General features: G+C 41.0%; 1 protein-coding gene across 1 annotated transcript in view; it reads left to right on the forward strand.

The window, feature by feature from the left end:
• The window catches only part of Trio (trio Rho guanine nucleotide exchange factor), a 225,379-nt gene that overhangs the window by 22,071 nt on the left and 175,863 nt on the right, over positions 1–27,445 (forward strand). Inside the window, exons 6-8 of the mRNA XM_013013843.1 lie at positions 800–991; positions 4,910–5,041; positions 18,142–18,372. Of these exons, the coding sequence (XP_012869297.1) occupies positions 800–991; positions 4,910–5,041; positions 18,142–18,372 (555 nt within the window). The remainder of the gene's footprint in view (positions 1–799; positions 992–4,909; positions 5,042–18,141; positions 18,373–27,445) is intronic.

Here is a 27,445-nt window from a genome sequence, read left to right on the forward strand (position 1 = left end):
AAAAAAAATATACCAACAGTAGAAAAGCCATACTTAAAATTTAAACATGTCATTGTTATGGTTGTACTTCAGCTCATAATCCTGAGAGAAAGTAGATTTGGAGCTTTCCCATGGCACCAAAAAGATGTCTTGGGCAGTCTGAAGAGCTTATTTTCACACAAATAGCCTTAGGTATATATTTTTCAGTTTCTGGGTTCAAGCTAAAAATTGAAGCTGGGCGCTGGCTCATGCCTGTAATCCTAGCTACTCAGGAGGCCAAGACCTGAGGATCGCGGTTCAAAGCCAGCCTGGGCAGGAAAGTATGTGAGACTCTTATCTGCAATTAAACACCAGAAAACTGGAAGTGGCGCTGTGGCTCAAGTGGTAGAACACTCACCTCAAGCTGAAGCACTCAGGGACAGTGCCTAGTCCCAGAGTTCAAACCCCACAACCGACAAAAAAATAAAAATAAAAAATTGAAGTCTCAGGTGCCTTCAGTTCTGCGTGACTCTTTGTTAGTAGTCTGCTACCTGACTCTTTATTCAGGTTTGGAAGCTAAGACTTGTGTATTTGATTTATTTTTACTTTATAACTATACCTTTCAGCTAACTGATTTGTAATTTTATGTTTAAAAATAGAAATTGGAACCAGTATTTAGGAGTTATGGAAATCCTGATAGCAAATATAGTGTACTAGGTGATTTTACTGTTAAAAAAGTAGTATAACTTTTAGTAGGCCATTTTATAAAGTGCTGTTTGGGTTTTTTAGAAAGAATTCTCTTCACATTTCCTCAGTAGGCTTTTCTCTACTTCTTTTGCAGAACGTGTATGTAAATATAAACAGAATAATGTCAGTGGCCAATCGCTTGGTAGAATCTGGCCACTATGCCTCTCAACAGATAAAGCAGATTGCCAATCAACTGGAACAGGAGTGGAAGGCCTTTGCAGCAGCCCTGGATGAGCGCAGCACCTTGCTTGACATGTCCTCCATTTTCCACCAGAAGGCGGAAAAGGTCAGTGCCCTGAACCACAGACCACAGAGTGGCAGCCAGACCCTTTGCTTCTCCCAGCATTTTGAGATGTATAACAAATACTTGGAAGTTTTTGTGCAGGTTTGTGGGCTCTGACAATACCTTCCATCTTGACTCTACCTTAGGCAGAGTTGTTTTTTACTTCTCTGGCTTTTTATTTTTTGGAGTGGTGCATTGGTTTGAGGTAGGGCCTCCTTACAGAGTCCAACCTGGAGATTCTCTTGCCTCTGGCTCCAGTGTGCTGAGATTACCATGCCTGGCTTTGTTCTTTAATTTTTACATTAATAAAGAGAAAATGAAAATATCTGCTTGAGAGGATTATTTTACCATGTAAATGGAATCATTTGCACTAAGTGCCCTGTACTGAGCATGGTATGTAATAAATACAGGTTGAGTAGCCCTTATTTTAAATACTTGGAACCAAGAGCTCTATCATAATTTGGGGCTTTTACAACATTTCACTAATGAAACATTCCTATTCTGAAAATTTGAACTCTAAAATGCTCTAAAATCTAATTTTTTTTTGTTCCAACTGAACAAAAGCTTTGAATTTCAAATTTTCCAACTAGAGGTACTCAACCTGTACTAATAAGCAATAGCTGCTGTTCTTTTTCCATCCCTCCTCCTCCTTCCACCTCATTGTTGGCTCTTCATTATTCCTGGTAGAATGTTTTGGTAGCAAGGAACAATGGAACTCTCAGAGGTTTGAAGTCAGAGTCTGTGTCAGAGTGTTCAGCTGATAGCATTTGGTGTCCTGGCTGGGATGTGTCTCCCAGCTTGGTTTGGCCTTTCTAACAAGATATATGAGCAGCACCAAGCAACAACAACTCAGTGACTGCATCCCTTATTGGAAAGGGTGGCAGTAATTCTCCCCCCTCTCCCCCCCCCTCCCGTCCTTTCCTTTCTCTCTCAGGAAGACTGTATTTGTAGGAGGCTTTTCCATCTTTAATAAACTTTCCCCCACTTCCTATCTGCCAAGAATGGGGTGTATGCCATGCTTGGTTATAAAGGCACTGGAAAAAGAGTGGGTCTCATTTTTGGTCCTCTTTAGCCTGAGGGAGATTCTGCCATCCATGGTTAACTGTAAAATGGCACACAGTTAATAAATTACATAGATGATAACTTCATGTTATCTTCAGTTACTGTTTCAGACTGTCTTGTTAAGGAATGTGTAATGCATGCACTTAACACTCCCCAACACCTACATACACCTTGACTCAAGCAAACCTGCTTAAACAGATCCACTGTGGAGGCATCAGGAGAGATTGTCGTGACTCAGACTATTGTTGGGAGTGTGCTGCACATGAAATGTCTTTTCACAACATAGACAAAGAACACCTTGTTTGCTAGGAAGACCTAGGGGGAAGAGGTAAATGGTTAGTTTTTTTAAAAGGAAGAATTGGTATAGTTTTCTTGAGTAGTTTTGAGGGGGAGAATGCTTTCATAATGATTTGTGCTGATGCTTCTAAGGAGGACATAAATTGTCTTTGATCTAAAACCAGTCCCTGTTGTCACTTTAGGTGAAATAGAGGCCATCTTGCCTGGCATTTCAGTGGGGTTGTTAGTATTGTAGAAGGCAACAGAGACCTCAGCAGGAAGCTCAGCTCCAGAAACCTTTAAAGTATGAAGCAAAAGAGTTTTTCTAAAGAAGGGAAATCCTTCTCAGTAAATATTTTTAAAGTTCATAGTGGAGGACAAGAGGTAGAAGAAATGGGGTTGGAAAAGCAGTGGCAATGAAATTCGCTGGTCTTTTGAGGATCCTAGGTTGTGGGAGAAAGGCAGGAGAGCTGAGCCTCTCTCGCCTTTTATCTTGTGGGTAACAGTAGAGTTAATGCTTACAGAAAATCAGTCTGCTAATTAATTATTCAAGGTCTCCCCTTGAAAAACTAAAGCACCTTAGTCCCTCTCCCCTTAACTGCTTGCCTACATTTTGCCAAGTATGTGACCAAAACTTCTTTTATTTTCTATTCAGCAACACTTTAAAAAATACTTACTTTCAAACAGTCCTCGTGTGTCCAGCATCAGCATTTCTCCTCTTTTTTGTAACAGGGATCCCCTCTAGGTATTTGTGCATACCGAATTACATTGCCTGCCTGATACTCAAAGAAGATAATAGTGTGGCATTACTTTTTGCAGAAAGAACTATTTTATACTGTCAATTAGAAGGGAGGGTAGGGATCTGTACGTTTTTCTGATCAGTTGGTATGGGTGAATTTATAAGACAGAAAGTAGAAACTTTTTGTTGATTGGATAGTGAAAAGGGGAAGTTTTAGAGTCTTTTGAGAAGATATAAACTCTTTACAGGTAGCTTGTTTTTTTGAGTTTATGTCATCATGAGCTTGATGTTTTAATAATGAGGATTAACCTCAATCAATTCATATTTAAAAAGGATATTAAATGAAGTAAGGGAAGAAGAGAGCATGAAATAGAGCTTAAGAATACTTAGAAGCTGTTCAGCCTGACTTGATTGACATTTATAAAACAGTACCCAAGCAACAGTTAGGACTAAGTAGTCATATGTGAATTTATGTGGGAGGAGGAGAGGGGTGAAGTGATTTTATTACTACTTCCAATTCCTCAGTGATACAGGGTAATAAAGTAATAAAAATGTTCCCCGGTGCTTTGAGTCATCAGAAACTACCTGCTGTTTGGTAACACTTCATGTTATATACACTGACTTTAGGCCCTGCAGCTTGCATACAGTTAACCAACGTCGGTAATAAAGGGATTTTTGAAACAATTATTGGGTAGGTTTCCTGTTTTAAGATCCTACAAAATACCATAAGTAACTGGGAAATTACGCTCATTACTTTTTTTGGAGGGAATGACTGTATTGGTGTTTGAACTCTGGGCGACTCTGGTGTTTGAACTTGCTAGGCACATGTGCCACTGCTTGAGCTATTCCTGCAGCTCAACTTCTATTACATTTTAAGAGAATTATAGTACTCCTTTCCTGTCAGTACACTTTTCAAGTATTGCATTTTAAAATAGCCATCGAATGAATCCCTAAGTACAAAAGTGGAAGAGGAATTAGAGTAAAAGAGGTTAAAACTCATGAACATGTGTTGCTATTTGGCTTAATTAGCTTCTAATTGGGCTTTCAACACTTGCCTTGGACTCTTAACTTTGAAGGATTCTGATAGCATCTCCCCAGGAAATTTGGCAGTGATTTAATCACTATTGATGAGTCCTGGGTAGTTGGCAGTGGAGAAAATTGAGGTGAGATTGGAACTACAGTCAGAAGCAGAGCTGGTATGGCTCAGACTTCTAGTTTACATGTAAATTTGAAAGACATGGTACCAAGGCCTTTTTAAGCGTTTTTGAGGTTCACAGCTTAGAGTGCTTTTCCTCCCCTTCTCTCCCTGTAATTCATGTGCTAATTTCCTCTTGAAAGGCTAGAAAAATGGGCTGGCTGTACGTCCTCAGATAAGGTTTGTGGTTTTAGATAACTTAGTCATTTCTGTTTTGCAAAAGGACAGGTAAGGCCCCTTCTGCTGTTGAGGGACATAAATGAGTTCTGTTGACATCTGCCATTGCTGAATACAAGGCAGGTGGGAATGTAGATTCAGACATGGATTGGGAAAGCTGGCCAGGAAGCAGTGGTGCAGGATAGTCTTGTTCTGGGGACATGCCCAGATGCTGGGCAGCAAAAAACTGAGACTTTCATTAAAAATACACCTTCTTCAGCCTTACCCTATCCCTGCCTGTGCCTAATGGTGGAGTTTAAGTGTATGTCACATTCAGAAATTCATATCATTGCCATTTGAAATGAAGATTCAGCAGTGTTACCTTCTTACACATTCCTCACCTACCCTAATTTTCAAATCAATTTTTCAAATTGTGTTTTCAATATATTCGGTGATACTATGATAGAAACAATATTACTTTTTAACCTTCAAGTACATGAGCAACGTGGACTCGTGGTGTAAAGCCTGTGGTGAGGTGGACCTTCCCTCCGAGCTGCAGGATCTGGAAGATGCCATTCATCACCACCAGGGGATCTACGAGCACATCACTCTTGCTTATTCTGAGGTAAGCAAATCCAGTTTTACTCGGATTACAAGGTGGAAATGTTTTTGCATCATAGCAGTAGCATCTGAAATATCAGTTTGGGCTGGCTCAGAAAAAGCCTAAAGATAACAAATCAGATTGCACTCTTAACTACCAGCATTTGAACCTCTGATCATAGATTTCTGGAGTGAAGCTTGATAGTAGGCAGCCAGCAGACTTTACGTGACCCTGTGACTTTTGTAGACTTGAGTGTTTATATTTTTATCTGCTCAATAGAAGACAATCCAGCCAGGCACTCATGCATGTAATCCTAGCTCCTCAAGAGGCTGAGATCTGAGGGTCAAGGTTCAAAGCCAGTCCAGGCAGAGAACCTCTTATCTCCAATTAACCACCAAAAAGCCAGACATACAGCACCAGCCTTGAGCATCATGGCTAAGGGACAGCATCTAAGCCCTGAGTTCAAGCCCTAGTGCCCAGTGTCTACATTCATAGGCATATATGTGTGCACGCATGAGCGCGCACGCGCGTGCACACACACACACACACGACAATACAATATTCTTGTCTAACTATGTTTAAGAAATTCATGTTTTTATAGTAGTCTACTGTCAGGTCTTTGTCCGTCCCTCAAAAGATGGATGGGGTCCGAGGAAAGGTAAGTGCGGCTGCTCGCCCCTTCCCCAGCCTCCCTTAGGCTTGGAGACAGTCATACACAGCAGGGAGTCAAGTCAAGCAGGAAAACTTGTTAATTAACACAGAGCAAGCCCTTTTTAAGCAAAAAAGAGTGGGTGGCATGGCAGGGGAGGAAGAGGAACCAATCACTGTCAAGGTCACACCCTATCATGCATCTAAGCTGCAGGGTGCATCCTCATGGGCCCCCACACGCAGGCCGTTCTACTATAGTCCGGAAAAACAAGGAATATTTAAAACAAACTGCAGACATAGCAAAGCAATCCTGGGTATCTGGTGTCTTTTAAGTAAGCCAGTGCCTTGTACGTGTCTTTAAGCAAGCACAGGGGTCAAGATGACCTTTGAGCTTTACTGTCAGCTCCCAACGGCTCCCAACATCTCCCCCGTCTTTGTTTAAAGAAGCGAACCCGCCTGTCTTAGATTGAGTGGATTGCCTTGTCTGCCTTACCCGTCATCGGGAACTTCTTCAGAGCGAAGCTGAAGGCCCTGTCTTAGGTTGGTCAGACTGACACCCCCTCTTACCCGTCTCTGGCTGCTATTCCTCTCGGGGAAATTCATTCATTTGGAGCTTGATAACTGGCTGGCTAAGCTCATAAGAGTTTTGCAGTGCACGTATAATGCAAGGAAGGCATAGAAAAAACCATCAGCAAAAGCATTACCAGGATAAGCAAAGTCATTAGCAGTCCTTTAACATTAGTCAAGGATGGGATAGCAGTCTTTGCCACTTCAGAGTCCAGAGGTGGGGCTTGTTCTAATCCAGCTATTTGCCTATGGGGTTGAAAAAGATCTAAACAGGAAGCATAACAAAAGGTGGTTAACAGTAAGTATGGATTCAGTAATGCAGCTATACAATTGCTATACCAATTGCTTAATTGGTAAAAGAACAATTAGAGCAGGTAACATTATAAAATAATTAGCTCCTACAGAAATATTAAACAGTCCATACATAATGACATAGGGTGGTGATCAAAATGAAGGTCAGGCCACCAGGTAGAAGGGACAGCTTCTCTTGTGGTACTGTTAATGATTTCTGCATTGCCAGCGCTGATCACTGCCCAGGTCACCCGTTGAGGTTGATGTGGATTCCGTAGCCATTGCGGGGACTGGGAGGGTCAGGACAGCCATCAGCTGGAATATCGCCATCTGCAATTGTTAGCGAACACAAGAGCTTCTCAAGGGCTGGTTGCCCTTGGGGATGATTAATAGTTATCTTTCTGGCTTTCCTCTTTTAAACACAAGCCTTGGCCACCACAGCCATTTTTCTTTCCTTGTTGGTTAGCTTATCCTTGGGCATCCTCCTGTGTAGAGGAAATGGGTAAAAACTTAAGGTTCCTGGCAGAGATCCAAATGGGGGCTGTCTCCCCTATGGGAAAACGCATCCAAATTCCCTGCCCATGGTAACTAGGGGGTCAGGTCCTCTCCATTGTTGTGTCAGGGGGTCCTTCCACCTGACTTTCATTTGGGGCTTAGGGTTTAGTTGTCCCCAGTGCTTTTGAAATCTGGATTCAGTGGCCCCTTTTGAAAAACTTAAAATGTTAATGGAAAACAAAGCTATCGGTAACTGTATATGGGGGCTAACTCCCCTTTTTTGTTTTATAGGCTATCAGAATACAAATTAAAGGGTTTTTGAATGTCCTGAAGAGCCATAATTACAGCCAGCATTTCTTTTATATTGTGCTGACCCTTGACAAGGTTGAAATCTTTGTTGGCTCGGGGTCTTTTGTTGCTCAAAGGCTGCATACGCAGAGCCTTCCTTACCTCCATCAGTAAAAATATGGAGGGCGCCAGGAATAGGTGTAGAAGAAAATAGAGAAGGCATTTTGAGGGGAAGTTGCTATAACATGACAGTCCATTTGGATGGCCCATAATGGCAGTCAATTTGGCCTAGTAACCCCTCCAAAGAGAGAACAAGCTGAGCATTGGCTCGAGTGAGCCACTCAACGTCTGCCATCCAAAAAGGAAAAACAATGGAGTGAGGATCGAGGCCATAATGCCTTTGGGCTTGGGTCTTTCCCTTGACAATAACATCTGCAAGTTGGTCTTGAGAGTACACCTGAGGTGTGCCCCCCAAGGGAGTGTGAGCCCACTCTAATGGCTCCCCCTTTTGAGTTAAAACTGCAGAAATCAATATAACACCTGCAAACAACCAAAGGGAAATGAGCTCAAAAATAGAACACCTCTTTAGGGAAACTTCATCCAGGGCTTTTTGGAACTGCAAAAATGTTGCCCTCTGGCTGTCTGTAATTGTAATAACTTCTTGGGGCGTCCTGTCATTTAGTAGGGCAAATAAGGGCACAAAACTATCTTTAGGGACAGAAACCCACAGCAACAGCCAATTGATTTCCACTAAAAGACTCTGAAGTTGGGTTAAGGTTAGAGAGGCTGGAATATCCAGCAAAGGCTTAAGGAGGCTGGCCTGAGTCAAGGTAAGGTGGGTCCCGAGCACCTTAAAAGGAGGTACCTTTTAAATTTTATTGAGGGCTATGGTAAAACCCCCTTTTTTAATATGGCAAGAACCTGGGCCAGAAGGCCCTCCAGGCGGCTCGTGTCTTGGTGCCCCAGAATTACATCATCCATGTAGGCATAGGCAACGGAGGTATCTGAACCCAGCACAGGCCCTAAAAGTGTGGCCCAGTATTGTTGGCAAAAGGCCGGGCTATTGGCCATTCCCTGTGGCAGCATCGTCCATTCAAAACTCCGATCAGGCTGGGAAAAATTAAGAGAAGGGATGGAGAAAGCAAACTTCTTACAGTCATCTGGATGCAGGGGGATAGAAAAAAAACAATCTTTAATATCAATCACAACCAAGGTATATTCTGAAGGTTTGGCAGGAGTCCAGGGCATGCCTCTTAGGGGTGTTCCTACTAGCTCCATCCTTTCATTTACCTTACGTAGATCCTAGAGCATACGCCAAGCCAAGCCCCGGAGGTTTTTTGAATAACAAATATGGATGTGTTCCAAGGACTCAAGAAGGGTGTATATGACCAAGGTTTATCTGTTCCTCCACCAGAAGGTGGAGGGCTACAAGTTTAGGTTTGGTCAATGGCCACTGCTCCACCCAGATTGGGCTTCCACCTAATGGGAGGTACTGGGGGGACAGTGGCCTTTAGGATTGGGGGTGCACCCAGGTGGGTCCCTTTATGTTCTTCTCTGTAATTATGAAAGTTAAAAAAATCCTTTTCCTTAACTCCCTCTAGATCCTGTTTAAGCCTTTGTGCTTCTCCCCCATCCAGGATATCATCATAGGATGCTCAATGGTCTGTAGTGACCACGGCATCCATTTGTCTTAGCATGTCTTGCCCTAGTAAATTGGCAGTGAGGTTCTTTGCCACTAAAGGGCGTTTCTTTCCCTGTTCTCCATCTGGGCTAGTCCATTTCATAAGGGCAATCATCTCTTTGGACTGGGAGTTGTCCCCTACCCCCAATATCGGGGGGCCCAGGTGCAAGCTTCCAGTCCAAGGGCACTTCCTCCTCCCTGAGTATGGTTTGATCTGCCCCCATGTCAATTAAGCAGTGAAACCTCTTTCCACCTATGAGAATACTCATTTTAGGGCAGAGTCCTTCCACCAGGGTGACGGTCCAATGGGCCTGGGTCGTCCTGCCACGAGACTCTGCCTGGGCCTCACAGCAGATGAGATTCCTCCTTGAGTTAATGGGGCTGGAGGATGCCCCTCCCCTAGTTTATAGGCTTCCCATCTAAATCAAACTTGGATCTACAATCCTTTTTCCAATGGTATCCCTTCCTGCACCTGGAGCAGGGTGTAGGGGGCAGTTTGGCCCCCCCTGGCCGGTTGGTGGGGGATTGTTGTAAACAGTCCCTCTTAAAGTGCCGCTCCTGCCTGCATTTAAAACAAGTCCCTCTCCCCTATGGTCTTGGGGTTCCTCGGCCCTGGGCTGCCAGCGCTTGGGTAATAGCCTCAGTCATTGCAGACGTCTGAGCCTGTAAAGCTAAAGCTAGTGATTGGGATTGGTGCTGTTGCGTTCCCACATCCTGCGAGGGCACCACCCATCTGCTCAGGGAACTCTCTCACTCCTGTGCAGGCCATGCGGTGGTCTGCATTCATCCCTTCCCAGACCAGCAGCTTTACAAACTGATCTCAGAGGTTCCCTGCTGGCAGCTTGCGGTGAACGCTCTGTTGGACTCGGTCTATAAACTCAGCTAGAGGTTCACCCGGTTTTTGTCTCACTCCTGCTATGGGGACTCAGTAGGCCCATCATCCAGTTTGTACCATGCGGCAAGTCCTGCCTGCCTCACCTGGTCACGGTACGGACCAGGTATTGCGGCCTGTTGGACGCCAGTGGAGTACCCTTCCCCCGTCCCTGTTAACATGGCATAAGCAATAGGTATCGCGGGTTGAGCCTGCCGGATATTCTCTGCTCACACTCTGCATTCCTCCTTAAAGAAAGCACACCATTTAATAAACTGAGAACTGGTGAGGATGGCTTTGGCCACATCCAGCCAGTCCTTAGGGACACACGGGTGATAAGCAATGTCCTGTAATAGGGTCTGGGCCCAAGGAGTTTGGGCCATCCTCCGCCACCGCCTTGCGGAGCTCTTTAAGATCCTTAGCTTCCCATGGATAACATTCCAAGGGCCTGTTAGCTCCTGGTGCCAGATTGGCCAGATACGTTGGGGAAGAGAATCCTGGCCTAGGGTCCATGCTCTCGGGTGGCCCTTCCCTTCCAGGGTAGGCCTCCAAATAGGTTACTTCCCCAGCCCTCGGCCCCTCCATGGAAGGTTGGTAGGGGTCCGGGTCTTGCAGGTCCCTCTCGCAGGTCGCATAGGGTGCCATACCTCACCTCCAATCGGGGGAATAGGGAGGGGGCCTACAACCGTCAGGGGCACCTGAGTCAGAGGGAGTAACTTTCACCCTTGTTTTGACTTCCACTGTGCGTGTTTCAGTGCATTCTTGGTCGAATTTGACCCATTCCTTTTCCTTCTCACTTCCCAAGACCTCTTGTACTCCTTCTAGGCCTAATGTTGCCTCCTCCTCTTTCTTCTGTGAGATAGCATTACCCATACTAAGGGTTTCACTTACCCTGAGAGACCACTTAGCCTTGGCCGGTATCTTTTCCTTCAGTTGCCCACATGGGGCACCAGATGTCGGGTCTTAGTCCGTCCCACGAAAGACAGACGGGGTCTGAGGAAAGAAAGTGCTGCTTGCCCATTCCCCAGCCTCCCTTAGCCTGGGAGACAATCAGACGCAGCAGGGAGTCAAGTCAAGCAGGAAAACTTGTTTATTAACACAGAACAAGCCCTTTTTAAAGCAAAAAAGAGTGGGTGGCATGGCCGGGGAGGAAGAGGAACCATTCACTGTCAAGGTCACACCCTATCATGCATCTAAGCTTCCAAGGGCTGGTTATGCACTGAACGTAAAGCAAATTGGGCTCTGCCCGCTCAACTCCCTCTCAGCGCCATCTTTGCTGCCATGTGCTCTACAGAGTCTACTTTCATTCCACTTATCTGCCTGAGTTAGGGAGAGTAAATACTGCTGTCTCCTGGTCTAGATTGCAATTGATACACCGTTTTTAAAGTATGTAGAGCTTTACTGTTTGTTTTAGAAATTTAAATAACAGCATTTTAAAAGGTATATTACATTATTTAACATATCCTTGTTTATTTTCTGTTACCTCCAATGTACTTTATAGACTTTATAGTACAGACTTTAAGTACACTGTTGCATAACAGTGTACTTCATGATCACAAATCTGAGGCATATACTGTTATTGATCCTGCTGTTGTAAATGAGGAAACTGAGGTATAAAAATGATGTGATTTGTGCCAGGTCAACAGCTGGTGGCATGGGGTCAGCTTTATGAGCCCTGTCAGGCTAGCTTCATGCTCTCTGTCACTACTCTTTGCTGCTGTTGACAGTCATAGCTACAAATGGGTCATAGAGCATCATCTTTGCCCTGTCTTGTTCACTGGGCCCTCCATACAGGTAGCCTCTATGACTATGGTTATACTCCTGGAAATGTTGAGGAGGTAGTAATTCTGTACACTGCTTTTACGTAAGGCTTTCTCCACTTTTCTTCTTTTTTTAAATTTAAATGTAATTGTAAAGGTGATGTATAGAGGGGTCACAGTCACTTAGGTAATGAGTACATTTCTTTTTAAACAGTGTTACCCCCTCCTCCATTTTCTCCCACTTTTTCCCCTCCCAACCTCCCTTTCCCCCAAGCTTTAAAGTTCATTTCTAACTTAGTATTTAGTGAGTATCATGTTGAATTGATCCCACTGTTTTTTTTTAGTTGTTTTTCCCTTCCCCAAATCAGATAAAAATTATATACAAGACAAAGGGTACAGGAATTAGAAATAGTAACACGAAATAAACCAAAGGAAAAAAAAAAAGAACTGCAAACAGTACAATTTTACAACAACAACAAAAATTAAAAACCTCTTACCAGACGCTGGTGGCTCACACCTGTAATGCTAGCTACTGAGAAGGCTGAGATCTAAGAATCGAGGTTCAAAGCCACATGGGCAGGAAATTCCATGACAGAAAACCAGAAGCGGCGCTGTGGCTCAAGTGGTAGAGTGCTAGCCTTGAAGAGCTCAGGGACAGTGCTCAGGACCATGACCAACCCCCCCCCCCAAAAAAAAAACCCTTTGTTTTCATTTCCTAGAGTTCATTTCCATAAGCATAATTTTATGCATATAGTGTTGAGTCATTGTGATCTTCACTTAAGTATATCCTCCTTTGTTCTCAGTGTGTGAATGCTTAGAGAGCATTTACCCAAATCAGCATGCACTAATACCACCAGCACAACCATGTTCATTGCAGCATTTTTTGCTAAGATGAAATCAACCCAGATTTACCTCAGTGGATGAATGGATCAAGAGAATGTGGTATATTTCACAATTAAAAAAAAAAGAAAATGTGGTATATATACAGAATGTAATTCATTGTTTCTATCAGGAAGAATGACATTGCCCCATTCATAAGGAAATTGAAGACTTGGAAGAAAGTTATAATAAGTGAAGTAAGCCAGACCCAAAGAAAATTAGACTGTATGTTTTCCCTCATTTGTAATAACTAGAATATGTCTATAAAATCTACAAGTTAATCCAGTGGATAGTAAAAGACAAATAATTATATTTGGACATGATTAATTAAACAGCACTCTATTTTTCTTTAGCAGAAGCATCTATATGCTCTGTGAATGATTAGTTTGAAGCTTAAGAAAATGTTTTAAAATACCTCACAGAGGGCTGGGCATTGGAGAGGTTGCAGGGAAGAATTGGATTTTGGTGTGGCAGTTCTTATGCTTCACTGACCAGCTACTATTTTCATGCCCTTGAATACAGGTCAGGCTGGTGGGTTAAGTGGGCATGTAAACTACTATACCTGCTTCAGAATGTGTTTTATCCTCCTTCCCGAGAGAGCTGATCTGTATTTGTTTTTCTAGCCACCTTTTTATCTAGGAAGACCCACCCTTACTTTAGCACTATTTAATGTTTCCCATGGAATTAAAAAAACAATTAACTTTGTATTGTTTCTGAATTCTAAATGCAGTGTTCTTAGTTAATTTAGTGGACTAGTTTATTAAGAACTGTTTATATAAAGGACAGTCTTTTATAGTATAATTGAAAATTGAACAGATTTCTGATGTTTTATCACATTGATTCATGAGGATTATGCAAGTTCTAAAAAACCATTAAGTCCTTTTCCCTAGTGTCCCATCTTTGCAACAGCTAATTCCAATCTATAATACAGAACGTGAATGACTAATTATGTGCCCATGTAATGAAGCCTTTCCTCATCTACTTATGTGAATCTTTTTCTCTGGAGCTGTACTTTGATTGAAGTGGTAGCTTTATAGCCAGCCATCTGCATACCCCTGCCAGCCCAAGATGAGATTTCATGGCTTTCACTCACAGATGACTAGCTTTAAGGAGCTTGTTACACTCTCTGTGTATATGACCGACTGAGAAAATGCAAGATACACACCTGTATCACCAGTGTCTCCTTCCAGCTGAACTGGCCAGTGCAGTGTTATCAGAACTTTTAGCTAAGTACAGAATTTTAGTGGTCACCACTATATTATGTTGTATAAAATTGGAACATCTTGCTGTGGGAATTTATATTTACCTATGGAATATTTTATTCTGTTTAAATTTTAAGATAATAATTCAGAGTTATTTGGTAGGAAGAACCTTTAAGTTAAGGTCTTAAACTGAGTTTTTTTTTTAAGCCTAAGAACATGTTTATAATAGAGTCAAAAGATAATAGAGTTAAAAGTTCAGAGACAGTAGTTTGAACTGGGTCAACTGAAAAGATTTTTCAGAGGAATAATGAGTTGTTTTACCTTGTAAACTATTTAACATTTGAAACAGATTCGGGCCTACAGAGAAATGGTAGATTGGTATTGAGAACTCCCAGAATTTCCAGATTTTAGTGTATACCACATTTGTTTCAATCTCTCTCCTTTCTATCTCTACCTCCATATGAACATCCTCTCTACAGTGCACCCCTCCCCATTAGTATTCCCCCAACTATTCTAATAAATGTCCCTTCCTTCCTTCCTTCCTTCCTTCCTTCCTTCCTTCCTTTCTTTCTTTCTTTCTTTCTTTTTTTTCTTTCTTTCTTTCTTTGCTTTTTGGGTCTGGAATGCCTTCCAACACTGGATTTCACTGACAGATCTTATCAATTTCTATTCAATTGGGACAGTCTTAATTCTTTTCCTGCCATGATGGTTTAAAGAGTGTAGGCCTTTATTCCTACCCTAACTCAGTCCTTATAGACTGCTGAGGCTACCACCTTTGGCTAGTTCAGCCTCTTGACCTGTCTCATTCTGGGAATGTTAACCTTGGTTGCTACTCTGATTAGTGCCTGCAAGGTTCCTCATGTACACAGTTAAATTTAACAAAATATCTCAGGTGGGAGCTAGTAGTTCATACCTGTAATCCTTGCTGCTAAGGAGGCTGAGATCTGAGAACCTCAAATCAAAGCCAGCCTCAGCAGGAAAGTCCATGAGATTCTTAACTCCAGTTAACCACTAAAAAACCAGAAGTGGAGCTGTGGCTCACCTGGGAGAGTGCTACCCTTGAGCAAAAACTGCTCAGGGACAGTGCCCATGCCCTGAGTTCAAGCCTCATGACTGGGGGGGAGGGGGAAGTTTGAGCCTCTGTTCATTTTCAGATTTTTTTCCAAAGCCATAGCATCCACTGAAGATTTCATCCCATGTTGCCTCCTGGTCATGGTAGCCACCCATTTCCATCATTCCTGCGGTATTTAGAGTTTTAGAGTTTCTGCCTGGAAGAACAAACCTTCATACTCCCTTCTTTCCTTATAAAATCTTATTACATTCAGTGGATTATAATCTGATAATCTTTTGATGCCTACATTCTCCAAATTTGGCTATTGAGAGCCCCTTTCTTGGTCCTATTGAGTTGTTCATTTCACCTTTTAATACCCTTTTTACTTTATGGCATAACAAAATGCTCAAGGCTCATCTTGTACTTTCCCTGCCCATTCCTATTTTTTGTAAAATGTAATGCTTATTTGTTTTTTTGGTGCTGGTATTGGGCTCAAAGTCGGGGTCTCAGGCCCTCACTTAAGCTTTTTTTGTTCAAGCTAACACTGTTCCACTTGAGCCAGGCCTCCATTTCTTACATTTTGCTGGAGATAGAGCCTCACAGACTTGTCTGCCCAAACTGGCTTCACATGTTGAGTCTCATATCTCAGTCTCCTGAGTAGCTAATGATATGCATGAACTACGAGCATCTCAATGTAAAATATGATCTTGATTATCAGGACTATGAACTCTATATTCCAAGAAGAACAAAGAGTAGACTAAAAATGAGCTAATTTGGTCTTTTAAAAAATTCTAGAAACACATACCATTGATTAATGAAGGCTACTTTTCTTTTTGTAGCTGTTTTCCCTTTTGGGGCTGTGTTGTTCCTAGAAACTAGATAAAGTTTAACCACTATGTGCAGCAGAGTAAGTTTATTTATCTGGTAGAACTACACTGTATACTGTAAACTCAATACTTTGTTTTAACTACTGAAAGCATATATGAATATTTTGGTTACTATAATGTAACAATCTCTTCTTCCATTAATTTTTTTCTGCTTATTCTATATCGTTATTAGAATCTTCCTTCCTTCCTTCCTTCCTTCCTTCCTTTCTTTCTTTTCTTTCTTTCTTGTTGTGGGGCTTGAACTCTGGGCCTGGGTGCTGTCTCTCAGCTCTTCAGCTCAAGGCGAGTACTCTACCACTTGAGCCACAGTGCCACTTCCAGTTTTCTGGTGGTTACTGAAGAGTGTCATAGACTTCCCTGCTTGTGCTGGCTTTAAACTGCGATACTCAGATCTCAGCCTCCTGAGGATTACAGGTGTGAGCCACCAGCACCCAACTCACATATGACGTTTAAGTGTATATGAGTAAATTGTATAAGTACTATGGTATAAGTTAGAGACAAAAGAGGGTGATTTGTGTTAGAAGTATATTTCGGTCTATAAGCACTTAGGTCTATCTAAACTACAAGATAAATATTTGATATTAATACTGATCTTATATACAAAATTGTTGTGAATAGAGCAACTACAGGTATTGACTAGACATGTTATATTGGGAATGGAAATGCTGAGAATGGTGTCACTTCAGTGATATGGTATTTTAAAATGTGCAGTCTTAAAGACAAGCAGGGCCTTGCTGAAGCCATCTCAGTAAACCCCTTGTCTCCAAATCCCTCAGTGTCCCTCCCTTCCTCACAGTCTTTGCCAGGCAGTGCCCAGACAGAGAGGTCTCCCACTCTAGTAGGCATACATTTCCTGCTTTTGTTTTAACACATTTTGGTTTAGTTGGTTTAAGATGGTTTTTCATTCTTACCCTGTTGTATTAGCTGGACTTTTTTTTTTAACTTATGCTAAAAGGTTGTAATAGATAAAATTTGAGCTATGAAGTCTTTATAAGTAGCAGTCAGCACTTCCACCAAATGTCTCAAGTACAGTTCCTAAAAAAATTAAGAACTTTACAGCTTGGTGGGGAAGGGAGTGGGGATTGGTAAGCAGGAAAAAAAGAGGGAAGGGGGGATCACAGCCTTTAAAAAGTAATGTACTCATTCCCTTACTTATGTAACTGTAACCCTCCCCTACTCCATTAATCACCTTTACAATAAACCTTTTAAAACATTAACTTGTTACATTCCTATACAACTATACTTCTTTGAGGTTAATTAAGAAAGGTTAGAAAGCATCAGACATCTTCTCTATGGCAGACATTGGGTTTTGGAAGCTCCAGATAAATGATATTGTTTTCCTGTTCCCTTTGTTCACAAAGGAAATCTGAACTATTGTTCCCTTTACCTAGAAGTCTCAGGGGTTTCCAGGTTCCCGGCTGTGTGAGTAGAAAGGCCCCGGTGATTTCTTCTTGAGCTGTCCTGTTGCATATAGCCCGTGACGCATGTGCCATGCATCCTTTGTGCTTTCTCACTGTAGCATATTCTCCACTGCTTCTGATATAATTACTCATCAGTCTTAATAATCACTTATAAGTATGAAAATACAGGTCTTTCCTTGTTCCTCACCTTTTCTTATTTATGTAGCTAATTTAATGCTTTAAATTTAGTTTGATAATTTGATGCTCTAATATAACACTGAAATCCCTCTTTTAATCCCTCAGAATTCCTTTTTTTTTAAAAAGTACTAAATAATGGCATTGTTAGTTTTTTTATTTTGTCAAGTAAAACTGTTGTTTACATATGTCAGAAAGTTCGATCATATTTTCTTTCCTTATGCTAGGGTTTTTTTTCTTTTTTTCTTTTTTTTTGTGTCGATTGTGAAGCTTGACCTCTGGGCCTGGGCACCATCCCTGACCTCTTCAGCTCAAGGCAAGTGCTCTACCATTTGAGCCAAAGTGCCAGTTCCAGTTTTCTGGTGGTTAATTGGAGATAAGAGTCTCATGGACATTCCTTCCTCGGGCTGGCTTTACCTCAGATCTCAGACTCCTGAGTAGCTAGGATTACAGGTGTGAGCCACTGGTGCCTGGCAGTACTAGGTTGTTTTTTAGCCAGTTTTTTAAGATTTAGCACTATAACTTGACTCCATTGTGATGATTTACTCCATTGTATTTTATCATAGTATCATGAGGGAAAACTCTTGCTCTTGAAATTTAATTCAAGTACCCAAAAATGGAATTTAGATTTGTTGATTCATATTATTAAAGGCAAACTGTTTATTAAGAATACTACCTATTAGTATGTTAAATGATAATGAATATCTCTTAGCTTGATATTTTTTACATTTGATTTTATAGGTAACTGATGGGTTGATTTAAATTTACATAAAATATGCATTTGAGTAAACATCGTGTGTGTGTGTGTGTGTACACAGTGCATACACATGCACACCCAAGGGTAGCTTCTGCAGCCCATGCTGATTAAAGTTATACATCTTGAATAATGCTCGTTCACATTGCTGGCAGGTAAGCCAAGATGGGAAGTCACTCCTTGACAAGCTGCAGCGGCCCTTAACCCCTGGCAGCTCTGACTCCCTAACAGCCTCTGCCAACTACTCCAAGGCTGTACACCATGTCCTGGATGTTATTCATGAGGTGCTGCACCACCAGCGGCAACTGGAGAACATCTGGCAACATCGCAAGGTCCGACTTCATCAGAGGCTGCAACTCTGTGTTTTCCAGCAAGACGTGCAGCAGGTCAGTGCTGGGCCCTACTGGGCTCTTCTTCATAGACAGTGACTTGAAATTCAAGATTTGTCGGTTTTCCAATTGCTTAAACAGTGAGCTAATGATGCTTTTGTTTCTGTGTGGTAGATAGTTCACTTTGTGGTACACAGTAGATGTTTAGATATTGGTCACTGAGCAAAGTAGATTTTTATGACTGTTTCTGGGTGGCAGTGGAATAAAATAAGACTAAGTCCAGGTTTTCAGGCAACCTTGTTAGAGAAGGTTTTGAGGAGTAAAGCTGTGGGACCTTGTAAAATGTGCTATAGCTTCAGTGATAAATAAAGTAATAATTATGTCCTTGTCCTAAAATAGATAAAACATAAGGTGATCAGATGCCTGTTCTGGGATGAGTTGAGGGTACTCAGGGTGCCATGATATCCAGGAAGTTGGTCTAAGCCACAGTGATTTGTCTTTTTTGTGAGGATCAGCAATTCCATGTGCAAAGTTTAGGCATGTGAATCTCAGATTATAGCTTTCCAGAATCATCTGAATGGATTGAGCTTTTGGGTTCTGATGAACACATTCTCCTCTAAATGTGAATCTAATTAGTTCAAAGTATTTTTAATGGTCCTGTAGTTTGTGATTTTTCACATGCTATTCTTTGTTTCTAATGCTATTTTTTTTGGTACTCTGAGGGTTATCTAGGGGACATACTTTAGGAATGATTGTTCTGATATTATTCATGCTTCTTAAAAATGTCTTTTTTTTAGTCCAAGAAGAAGCTAACTGCCAGAGAAAGAATGTAGAGAAGGGAAAGAAGAATGTGAGAAAATGGAACTGGCAGGGTTGAAGATAGGAATTCTCATTTTTATGGGTTGCTCAAAAACTTTATAAATCAGGAATGTTAACAGCTTAAATATAATTATAAAAAGATTTTTCTTGGATCAAGCATAATGAGACAACCCATGTACTCTCTGAGAGGGATTTATTTCTTCTCCCAAGGGAGCAGCCACAGGCTGCCCCCTTTCCCTGCTCCTTTGGGGAACCCGATGGCTTAGGACCAAGTCACGTGACAGTGCAGCAGTACAAGAAAGGAAATCTTTGGGAAAAGGATTAGGAGTACTAATCTGGCACCAAGTATTTAATGCACTTAAATTTGAAAATAGCAAACATTATGTGGTAATTATGATAATTATGAGTCCAATTCTTCCTTTTTTTTTTTTCTGTGATGGGGCTTCAACTCTGGCTTGGGCACTGTCCCTGAGCTCTTCAGCTCAAGGCTAGCGCTCTACCACTTGAGCCACAGTGCCACTTCCGGTTTTCTGGTGGTTAATTGGACATAAGAGTCTCATGGTCTTTCCTGTCTGGGCTGGCTTTGAACTGCAATCCTCAGATCTCAGCCTCCTGAGTAACTAGGATTACAGGCATGAGCCACCAGCACCCAGCATGAGCCAATTCTTTAAGGAAGGATTTTTCCTTGCTCAAGAATAGAACGTTAATTTGGGCGCCAGTGGATCACACCTATAATCCTAGCTACTCAGGAGGATGAGATCCAAAGATTGTGTTCAAAGCCAGCCTGGGCAAGAAACTCCATGAGATTCTTATCTCCAATAAACTACTCAAGAAAGACAAAAGTGGTGCTATAGCTCAAGTGGTAGAGCATTTGTCTTGAGCAAAGGAAGCTCAGAGATAGCACCCAGGTCCAGAGTTCAAGCCCCAGGACAGGCAAAAAAAAAAGAAAAAAAAGAATAGGATATTATGTTAGGCTGAATGTCAGCAGAAGAAAATATTTTGAAATCATACAAATGTGGTCCCATTAGTATTCCGTAGAAAATAGATAGTACTCATTAAGGGAAATATTTCTTCTTCATAAATTATCTGGAATGGTTTGGGCCTGCTCTGCAAGCAGGAAATTGTTTAGTTTGGAAAGCAAAGAGCAAAGCCAGTAAGATTAACTAAAGGGAACACCTTGATAGTAGAGTGTGAAATCAAAACTGTCTTTAGAACTCAAGTAAAAGATAATAGGTACAGAGGTTTTTGCCCTATTATGCATAGAATAGAAGAGATCATCTGAAAATAAGTAATCAAATGGGCAGGTCGGGGGAGGAGGAGTGGTCCTTTGGAAAGAAGTTATCAACAAGAGATAGATTTCTAAAAACAAAGATCATCTAAATTCACAAATACTACAAACCAATCAGAATCCTTTTTCCTTGGCTGTTTTGGGGTGAAAAGTGTCAGCAAATACTGTTGAGATAAATGATTTCATAGCTGAATAAAGTAGGTATGAAGTGATTAGCATTTTATGAAAATCTTCCTTCAGAAATTTTTTTAATGACTAAAGAGGGAAATTTATTATGAAAGCAGTCATATAATTACATATGAGCTATGATAATAGATAAGTACATACTATAAACATACAATTTATTATAAGTTAAAAATTAGGAGTCAATAGTCCATAGTAATCCAAAATGGGTGAAACAATAAAATGATATGGAATTATTGTAGAAATTCAAAGGTAAATACCATATTAAACAAACAGAAGTGCTAAAACTGATTTTTCCCTAGGAATATATTTAAGAATCCCTTCAGAAATTCTTTATCTGTTATAGAAATACTTGAAAAAACACAATTTTTTTAAAACATGATTGTTTTGGCTTAGGGGTTGGGTTGGAGTGATAGTGAAGGGGGTATAAGGAAAGGAGATCATGAAAGCTGCTATTGCGTGGCACTTGTTCTAGGTCCAAATCAGGAAGTGGGAACTTTTGTACAGGTTGGCCCAGCACACATGCTGGCTACTAGCAAGACCTTTCCTTTGACATCATTGACTTAAATGAAACTGGTGCCACATTTCATTGTGATCAAATAATTTATGAATTTCCACTGTATGTTTACTATTAGAGTAGCCCTTAGTGAATGTTTGGATGAATTAGTTAGTAAAAACATTGGGTTCTACATATGGTTTAGTTTTCTATGCTAAGATAACTTGTTGTTTTTTCCAACATTGTTCATATCAGGTAGTAGTCAAGGAAGTAGTTAAAGCAGGGTGTTATTAATCTCACCTGTCCAGTTTGCCTAGAGTTTGAGTTTTTGGGGTTCAGTTACTCCAGTACCACAGGGTGGTGCATGCCCCATGAGTCCACGCTCCTGGAGCAGGCCAACTCCTCTATCAACACTTCTTAAACAAGGAGACCTCTTGGAAAAAAGCCTCCTGTCTCCTCCTGTCAGTTCTTCATTTATAGCACCTTCCCTATGGAATTGCCTCATGAGAGATTTCCCTCCAAGTTACCATTGAATCATTAACTGTGTGGTAAACACAGCCAGATGTGGTGGTGTCATTTGTAATTTCAGCTACTCACAGGGCTTAGATAGGAAGATGACTTAAGGGCCGAAGTTCAAGGCCTGAGCAACATATCAAGATCTTACCAACAAAACAGTTTTTATTTTTTTATTTTTATTTCTTTTCGGTTGGTCGTGGGGCTTGAACTCTGGGCCTGGGCGCTGTCCCTCAGCTCTTCAGCTCAAGGCGAGCACGCTACCACTTGAGCTACAGCACTACTTCCCAGTTTTTAATTTTTAAGTAAATCCAATGCTTCTAATCTAAACTTATTTTTAAAAAATTAAAGCAGGAGCTAGTGGCTCAGGCTTATAATTCTAGCTACACAGAAGGTGAAGATTTGAAGATTACAGTTTGAAGCCAGACAAGACAGGAAAGTCTGTGAGTCTGTGAGATTCTTCTCTCCAGTTAAATCACCAAAAAAGCAGAAAGTAGTGATGTGGCTCAGATGGTAGAGTGCTAGCTTTGAGTAAAAGGAGCCCAGGAACAGTGCCCAGGCCCAGTGTTCAAGCCTCAGGACCAGCAAAAAATAAAAAAATAAAAATAAAAAATTTAATCACATGCTTCTCCAAGGATAGAAAGTTAAATGGCTTCAAGTTCCTTTTCTCAAGGAATTTATAATCTAGTTAAAGCAGGCTTTTTCCTTTTTATTTTTGCAAATGGTTTAATAAAAATTTCTGTCTTTGACAATGTCAGCTATAATGTTGCTGGTCATAAATTTGAATCGGATCATCAAGTTGCCACTAGTGGTTATTAGGTATAAATGAAAAGTTAGCTCCCTTATCCATGGTATCTCTTGACCTTATAAATGTAGTTGGAGGGCATGTCTCTGCTTTAGTAATCTGGACAAATTTGTACCTCCCTGATAGCTTTCTCTGTAGTCTCCTCACACTTCAAAGATTCAATATGAAATGAAAAGTGAAAAGTCCTACAGTATAGGTTCAAGTAACAATTGTCATACAGGGATGGGAGGGGGCTTATGGAAAAGAACAACTCTTGAGTTGTTCTTACAAGCTGCAAAACAAAGTCGGTATGTTGAGCAATGGGTAGTAGGGTTTGTAGTGAGAGCAGGGGCCTGCTGAAAGAGCCAGGCACCCAGCAAGGTGGAAGGGAGGACACGGAGGTAAAGGTAACACAGTACCTCCATGGTGAACTTAGTTCTGTTAACCTTGTTAAGACATTAAGCTGCACTGAATGTCAGCATATTGGTGCAGGGTTGAATTGATTGTGAGTGGAGGTGGCAGTGAGTGAGGGAATAGTGGTATAGTATCAGCTCATCCCATGCCCCATGTGTTCTTTCTTACTTACAAATCTCCTTCCTGTTCATGCTCAGCCAGTTGTGCTTCTGCCCGTCACCCCAACAAGCCATGATGCCATGCACTTGATGGTAGTTAGCAGCGATGGTGGGGTAGCATGTCCCCCATGCCTCAGAAAGATTGTTCTGGTCACTGAGAGAGCAAGCCCAAAAGTTCAGTAACTGGCCAACTCTCTATGCAGATGTCTCTGAAAGTTTGCACACACTTTGGGCAAGAATTGAGGTCTGTAGAGGCAGACCCTGGGTTTTTCACTGGGTTTCCTAGATGTCTGGAAGAACAGATTCTCAGATTTGTTAAGTGAATGAGTGAAAACATGAAGAAGATTAAGAAATTCCCCCAGTTTTGTGAATAATTAAATGTTTGTGTAAAAGTTTATTCATTTAGTCTGGAATGGTAGAGAAAGATTGGCCTTAATATTACAATCAAATAAGTCTAGGAGGTTTGCCTGGATGAATGGCAACTTTGAAGTTAGGGAATTACAGTGGATGAGAATTTTGGAGGCCTGTTAAGATCTCCAGTAGAGATTTTGGTTCTGCTGGGTGCCAGTGACTCACCCCTGTAATCCTAGCCACTCAAGAGGCTGAAATCTGAGGATCACAGTTCAAAGCTAGCCCAAGCAGAAAAGCCTATGACATGCTTATCTCCAATAAACCACCAGAAAACCGGAAGTGGCACTGTGGTTCAAGTGGTAGAGTGCTCACCTTGAGTTGAAGAGCTCAGGAATAGCACCCAGGCCCAGAGCTCAAGCCCCATGACCGACAAAAAGAAAAAAAGATTTTGGTTCTAACTTGAATGCAAATACAAATCATCAATGCTGAAATTCTAGCAGTAGGAGGGAGGTCAGGATATACTAAGAGGCAAAGAAATTGATTTCAGGCCTATAGAGAAAATATTCCACCGTTCTACAATTAGTGCTAGACAGCTGCTTTTTAGCCAGCTTGACTACAGGATGTACCTTAGCCTACCTCCACTAGACCTGGCTCTCCCATGAAGGAAGATTTCCTGAACCTTCCGGCTTCATGCTCAAGAAGTTATATAGGGAAGAAATTTTCCTTTCCCACTCACCAGAATCATCACACCTCCTTCTCTAGAACATCTCTTCTGCTTATGTCCCCACAGTTGCAGTTTTGGTTTCCTCTTGCAGGTGTTTGTTCTCTTGTCATATGCTAGCTGCATGTAACTTGCCTGAAGCTCTTTTAAAAAATAATCTGTTTTCTTCTCACTTAAATACATGGTTTAGTGTACTTTGTGATATTCTAGGAGCCATTTTAAGAAAAGTCCTTCCCATATAAGAATAAGAATACAGAGAAAGGTGGAAGGGGACAGACATAATTGTATATCTGTTTATTACATTTTATCATTTATTTGTTTATTTCTTTGTCAGTTGATGGCTTGAACTCAGGACCTGGGCACTGTCCCTGTTGCTCAAGGCTACCACTCTACCACTTCGAACTACAGCTTTGCTTCTGGGTTTTGACTGGTTAATTGTAGATAAGACTCTCATGGGGACTTTGCTGCCCAAGCTGGCTTTGAACTATGATCCTAAGATCTCAGCTTCCTGAGTAGCTAGGATTATAGGCATAAGCCACCAGCACCCAGCTTGTTTTTGTTTTTTGTTTTTTTATTATTTTTTAATTTTTTGTCAGTCGTGGGACTTGAACTCTGGGCCTGGGCGCTGTCCCTCAGCTCTTCAGCTTAAGGCTAGTGCTGTACTACTTGAGCCACAGTGCCACTTTGTTTCTCTGGTGATTTATTGGAGATCAGAGTCTCACAGACTTTCTTGCCTGGGCTGACTTTGAACCATGATCCTCAGATCTAAGCCTTCTGAGTAGCTAGGATTACAAGCATGAGCCATGGCACCCAGCTGTTTTTTTTTTTTTAAATTTTTAAAATACAGTCAACAAATAAATGGAGAGACACCAACACCTGATAGAGAGGCTATGAGACATTGCTGCACCTGAATGGTACTACTATTCCTGCCAGTTCTTCAAAGCCCATAGATTCATAATGACTTTTGTCTGCTTCATTACACTCAATTCATCTAAAAGTTATGCACATCACAGAATTTGGAACCGGAACTTATCATTTTCCAAGTGATAGCCACACACCAGAGAAGTCTAGGAAGGTGACCAAAGCTCCCACAAGGCCCTGTGAAGCTTCACTGCTCTAAGTATGAGAAGATGCTTAACATCTGAGCTGATCAAAGAGTAAAACCAACATGGAGAAGAGGTGCTTGTTGGACAGTGGGGGGAGCCCAGAAGCTGCCCACAGCAGTGAGGAAAATAGTGACACGTGGAGATGTTTTTCTTAGACAGTAATCCTTGAAGAAAGTTGATCTGTGGAAAGGTGAAATGGAGAAACACTAAAAAGAGCTCTCTGCACTGGCTTATGGCCTGGGAGCCTGCCAGCTTCCAAGCTGCCACAGACCTTGTTTGCCTCTCTTTGAGGGATCCTGTGGCTTGAGTTGATTAGTATAGTTTCTAGATCTCCCTGGAAAATGAAGGCCATGAACAAGACTCAGCCTTTTGAAATAAAATATACTTGGAAAATTAGGAATAAAGTGTCAGCCAGCCTAAGATAGGATTGGATTGTGGATTCCAACCATTTTAAATCCAAAAATATTTTGGTTTTTACTTTATAGGTAAATTTCTTTATCACTATAACATTGAATATCCTCAACAATGGACTCACTAGCCTTCAATAATAATGAATATGATCTAAACAAAAACCCTCCTTCTTGGTCAATTGCTAAGTTTCACCCTAATATTAGTCAACATCATTAGTAATTTGGTATTTGGTAATAACACCAAAATAACACTGATTTGATTATCAGTAAGCTCAAATGAAGTATGCCCAATTTTAAATTTTTTTTCAGCCTTAGCAATAATTTGATGAAGGAGTAAGTACAGCAAATAAAACCCGGTTATTAATTTTGGTTTTATATAGAATTGAGAGTGGGAAGGGAGAGCATTTATACTTTGCAAGTGGAAAATGATTTTGTATAAAAGTTAACAAATCCTGAGTATTTTAGAATTATTCTAGTTTGCTTCATATTTTTGAAACAAAATACAGAATTAGATAGGATACTATTTTAATTATGTACATGGAATGTTACTTAGAAGGGGCACTCATTAATATAACAAAACCATATTAACAGTTACTTGTATCTGTTCTCTGGCTATTCTTTCAATCTAGTGTTAGCAGTTAATATGAGTTTGTTTAATGTATTCTTGATTGTTTTATGTTAGGTTTCTTATGAAAGTTTTACAAATAGCAATCTTCAGGATGCAACTCCAATGATAGAAAAGTTGCAAAGGCTTTATAGGCTCTGATATGATGTAGTGATGGCTTAAGAGTATACGATTGACATTGAAAGCTGAGAGCTAGGGACTTATGCCCATAATCCTAACTACTCAGGAGGCTGAGATTTGAGGATTGCAATTCAAAGCCAGCCTGGGCAGGAAAGTCTGTGAGATTCGAATCTCCAGTTAACCACCAGAAAACTGGAAATGAAGCTGTGGCTCAAAGTTGTAAAGCATTAGCCCTGAGCCCCAAAAAAGCTCAAGGACAGTGCTCAGGCCCTAAGTTCAAGCCCCATGGCTGACTGACTGACTAACTAACTATATGTGTGTGTGTATAATTATAGTTACTTAGTTATATATATATACATATATATATATAGTTATATAGTTACATAGAGTAGAGTGCCCCCCTAGCAAGTGTGAAGCCAAGTTCAAACCCTAGTTCTGTGAAGAAAAGAGGGAGAGATGCTGGCTGCTTCTGTTTAGTTATAACTCTTGGGAATAGAGATGACTTGGAGTTTACAGTGTTGGAAAGTTTAGAAATTACCGAGTTTAGAAATTACCCTATATGAATTGTGATCCATCTAGCGGAGTCTGGATAGCCTAAAAGGATCTATAAATACCCCCAGGTCAAGTTCTACCACCACATTCTGTTGTCACATTTTGAAATAAGTTTTGGAAAAGCATTTGGAATTTTAGGAGACTGCATTCCCTTGCAAGTACAAATAGAAGAACAACTCAGTAGATAAAGCTGATACAGCATCATTTGGCAAGGATGTAGAGCGTGATAATGATTAAACCGAATGCTTCAGGAAGTATTTGAAATAAATGTCTGCATTTTAAAGGAACATATGAGCTGGACTTTGTGAGAATTAATTTCCTCTTTGGTGAAGTTTAGTATTTTTTCCCAATTAATAATAATTACTTAGACATAGGAATCCACAAAACATGGTAAGTATTTGGTGGTAGGTTTTTATTAAAGAAAACCAGAATTCTAGAAAACTAGAACTGTGTCAGAGAGGTACAGGTATGAGTGCCTGTGGCCTGTCCTGGGTATTTATTTAATAGCCAGTTGGTAAGTGTTGGCTGATTTGCATTTCTTACATATAGCCTTAACTATTCTAAGTCAAAAATATGAAGTCCCCTACCCC

Source organism: Dipodomys ordii, unplaced genomic scaffold (assembly GCF_000151885.1).
Source record: "Dipodomys ordii isolate 6190 unplaced genomic scaffold, Dord_2.0 Scaffold21, whole genome shotgun sequence".
NCBI classification, from domain to species: domain Eukaryota; kingdom Metazoa; phylum Chordata; class Mammalia; order Rodentia; family Heteromyidae; genus Dipodomys; species Dipodomys ordii.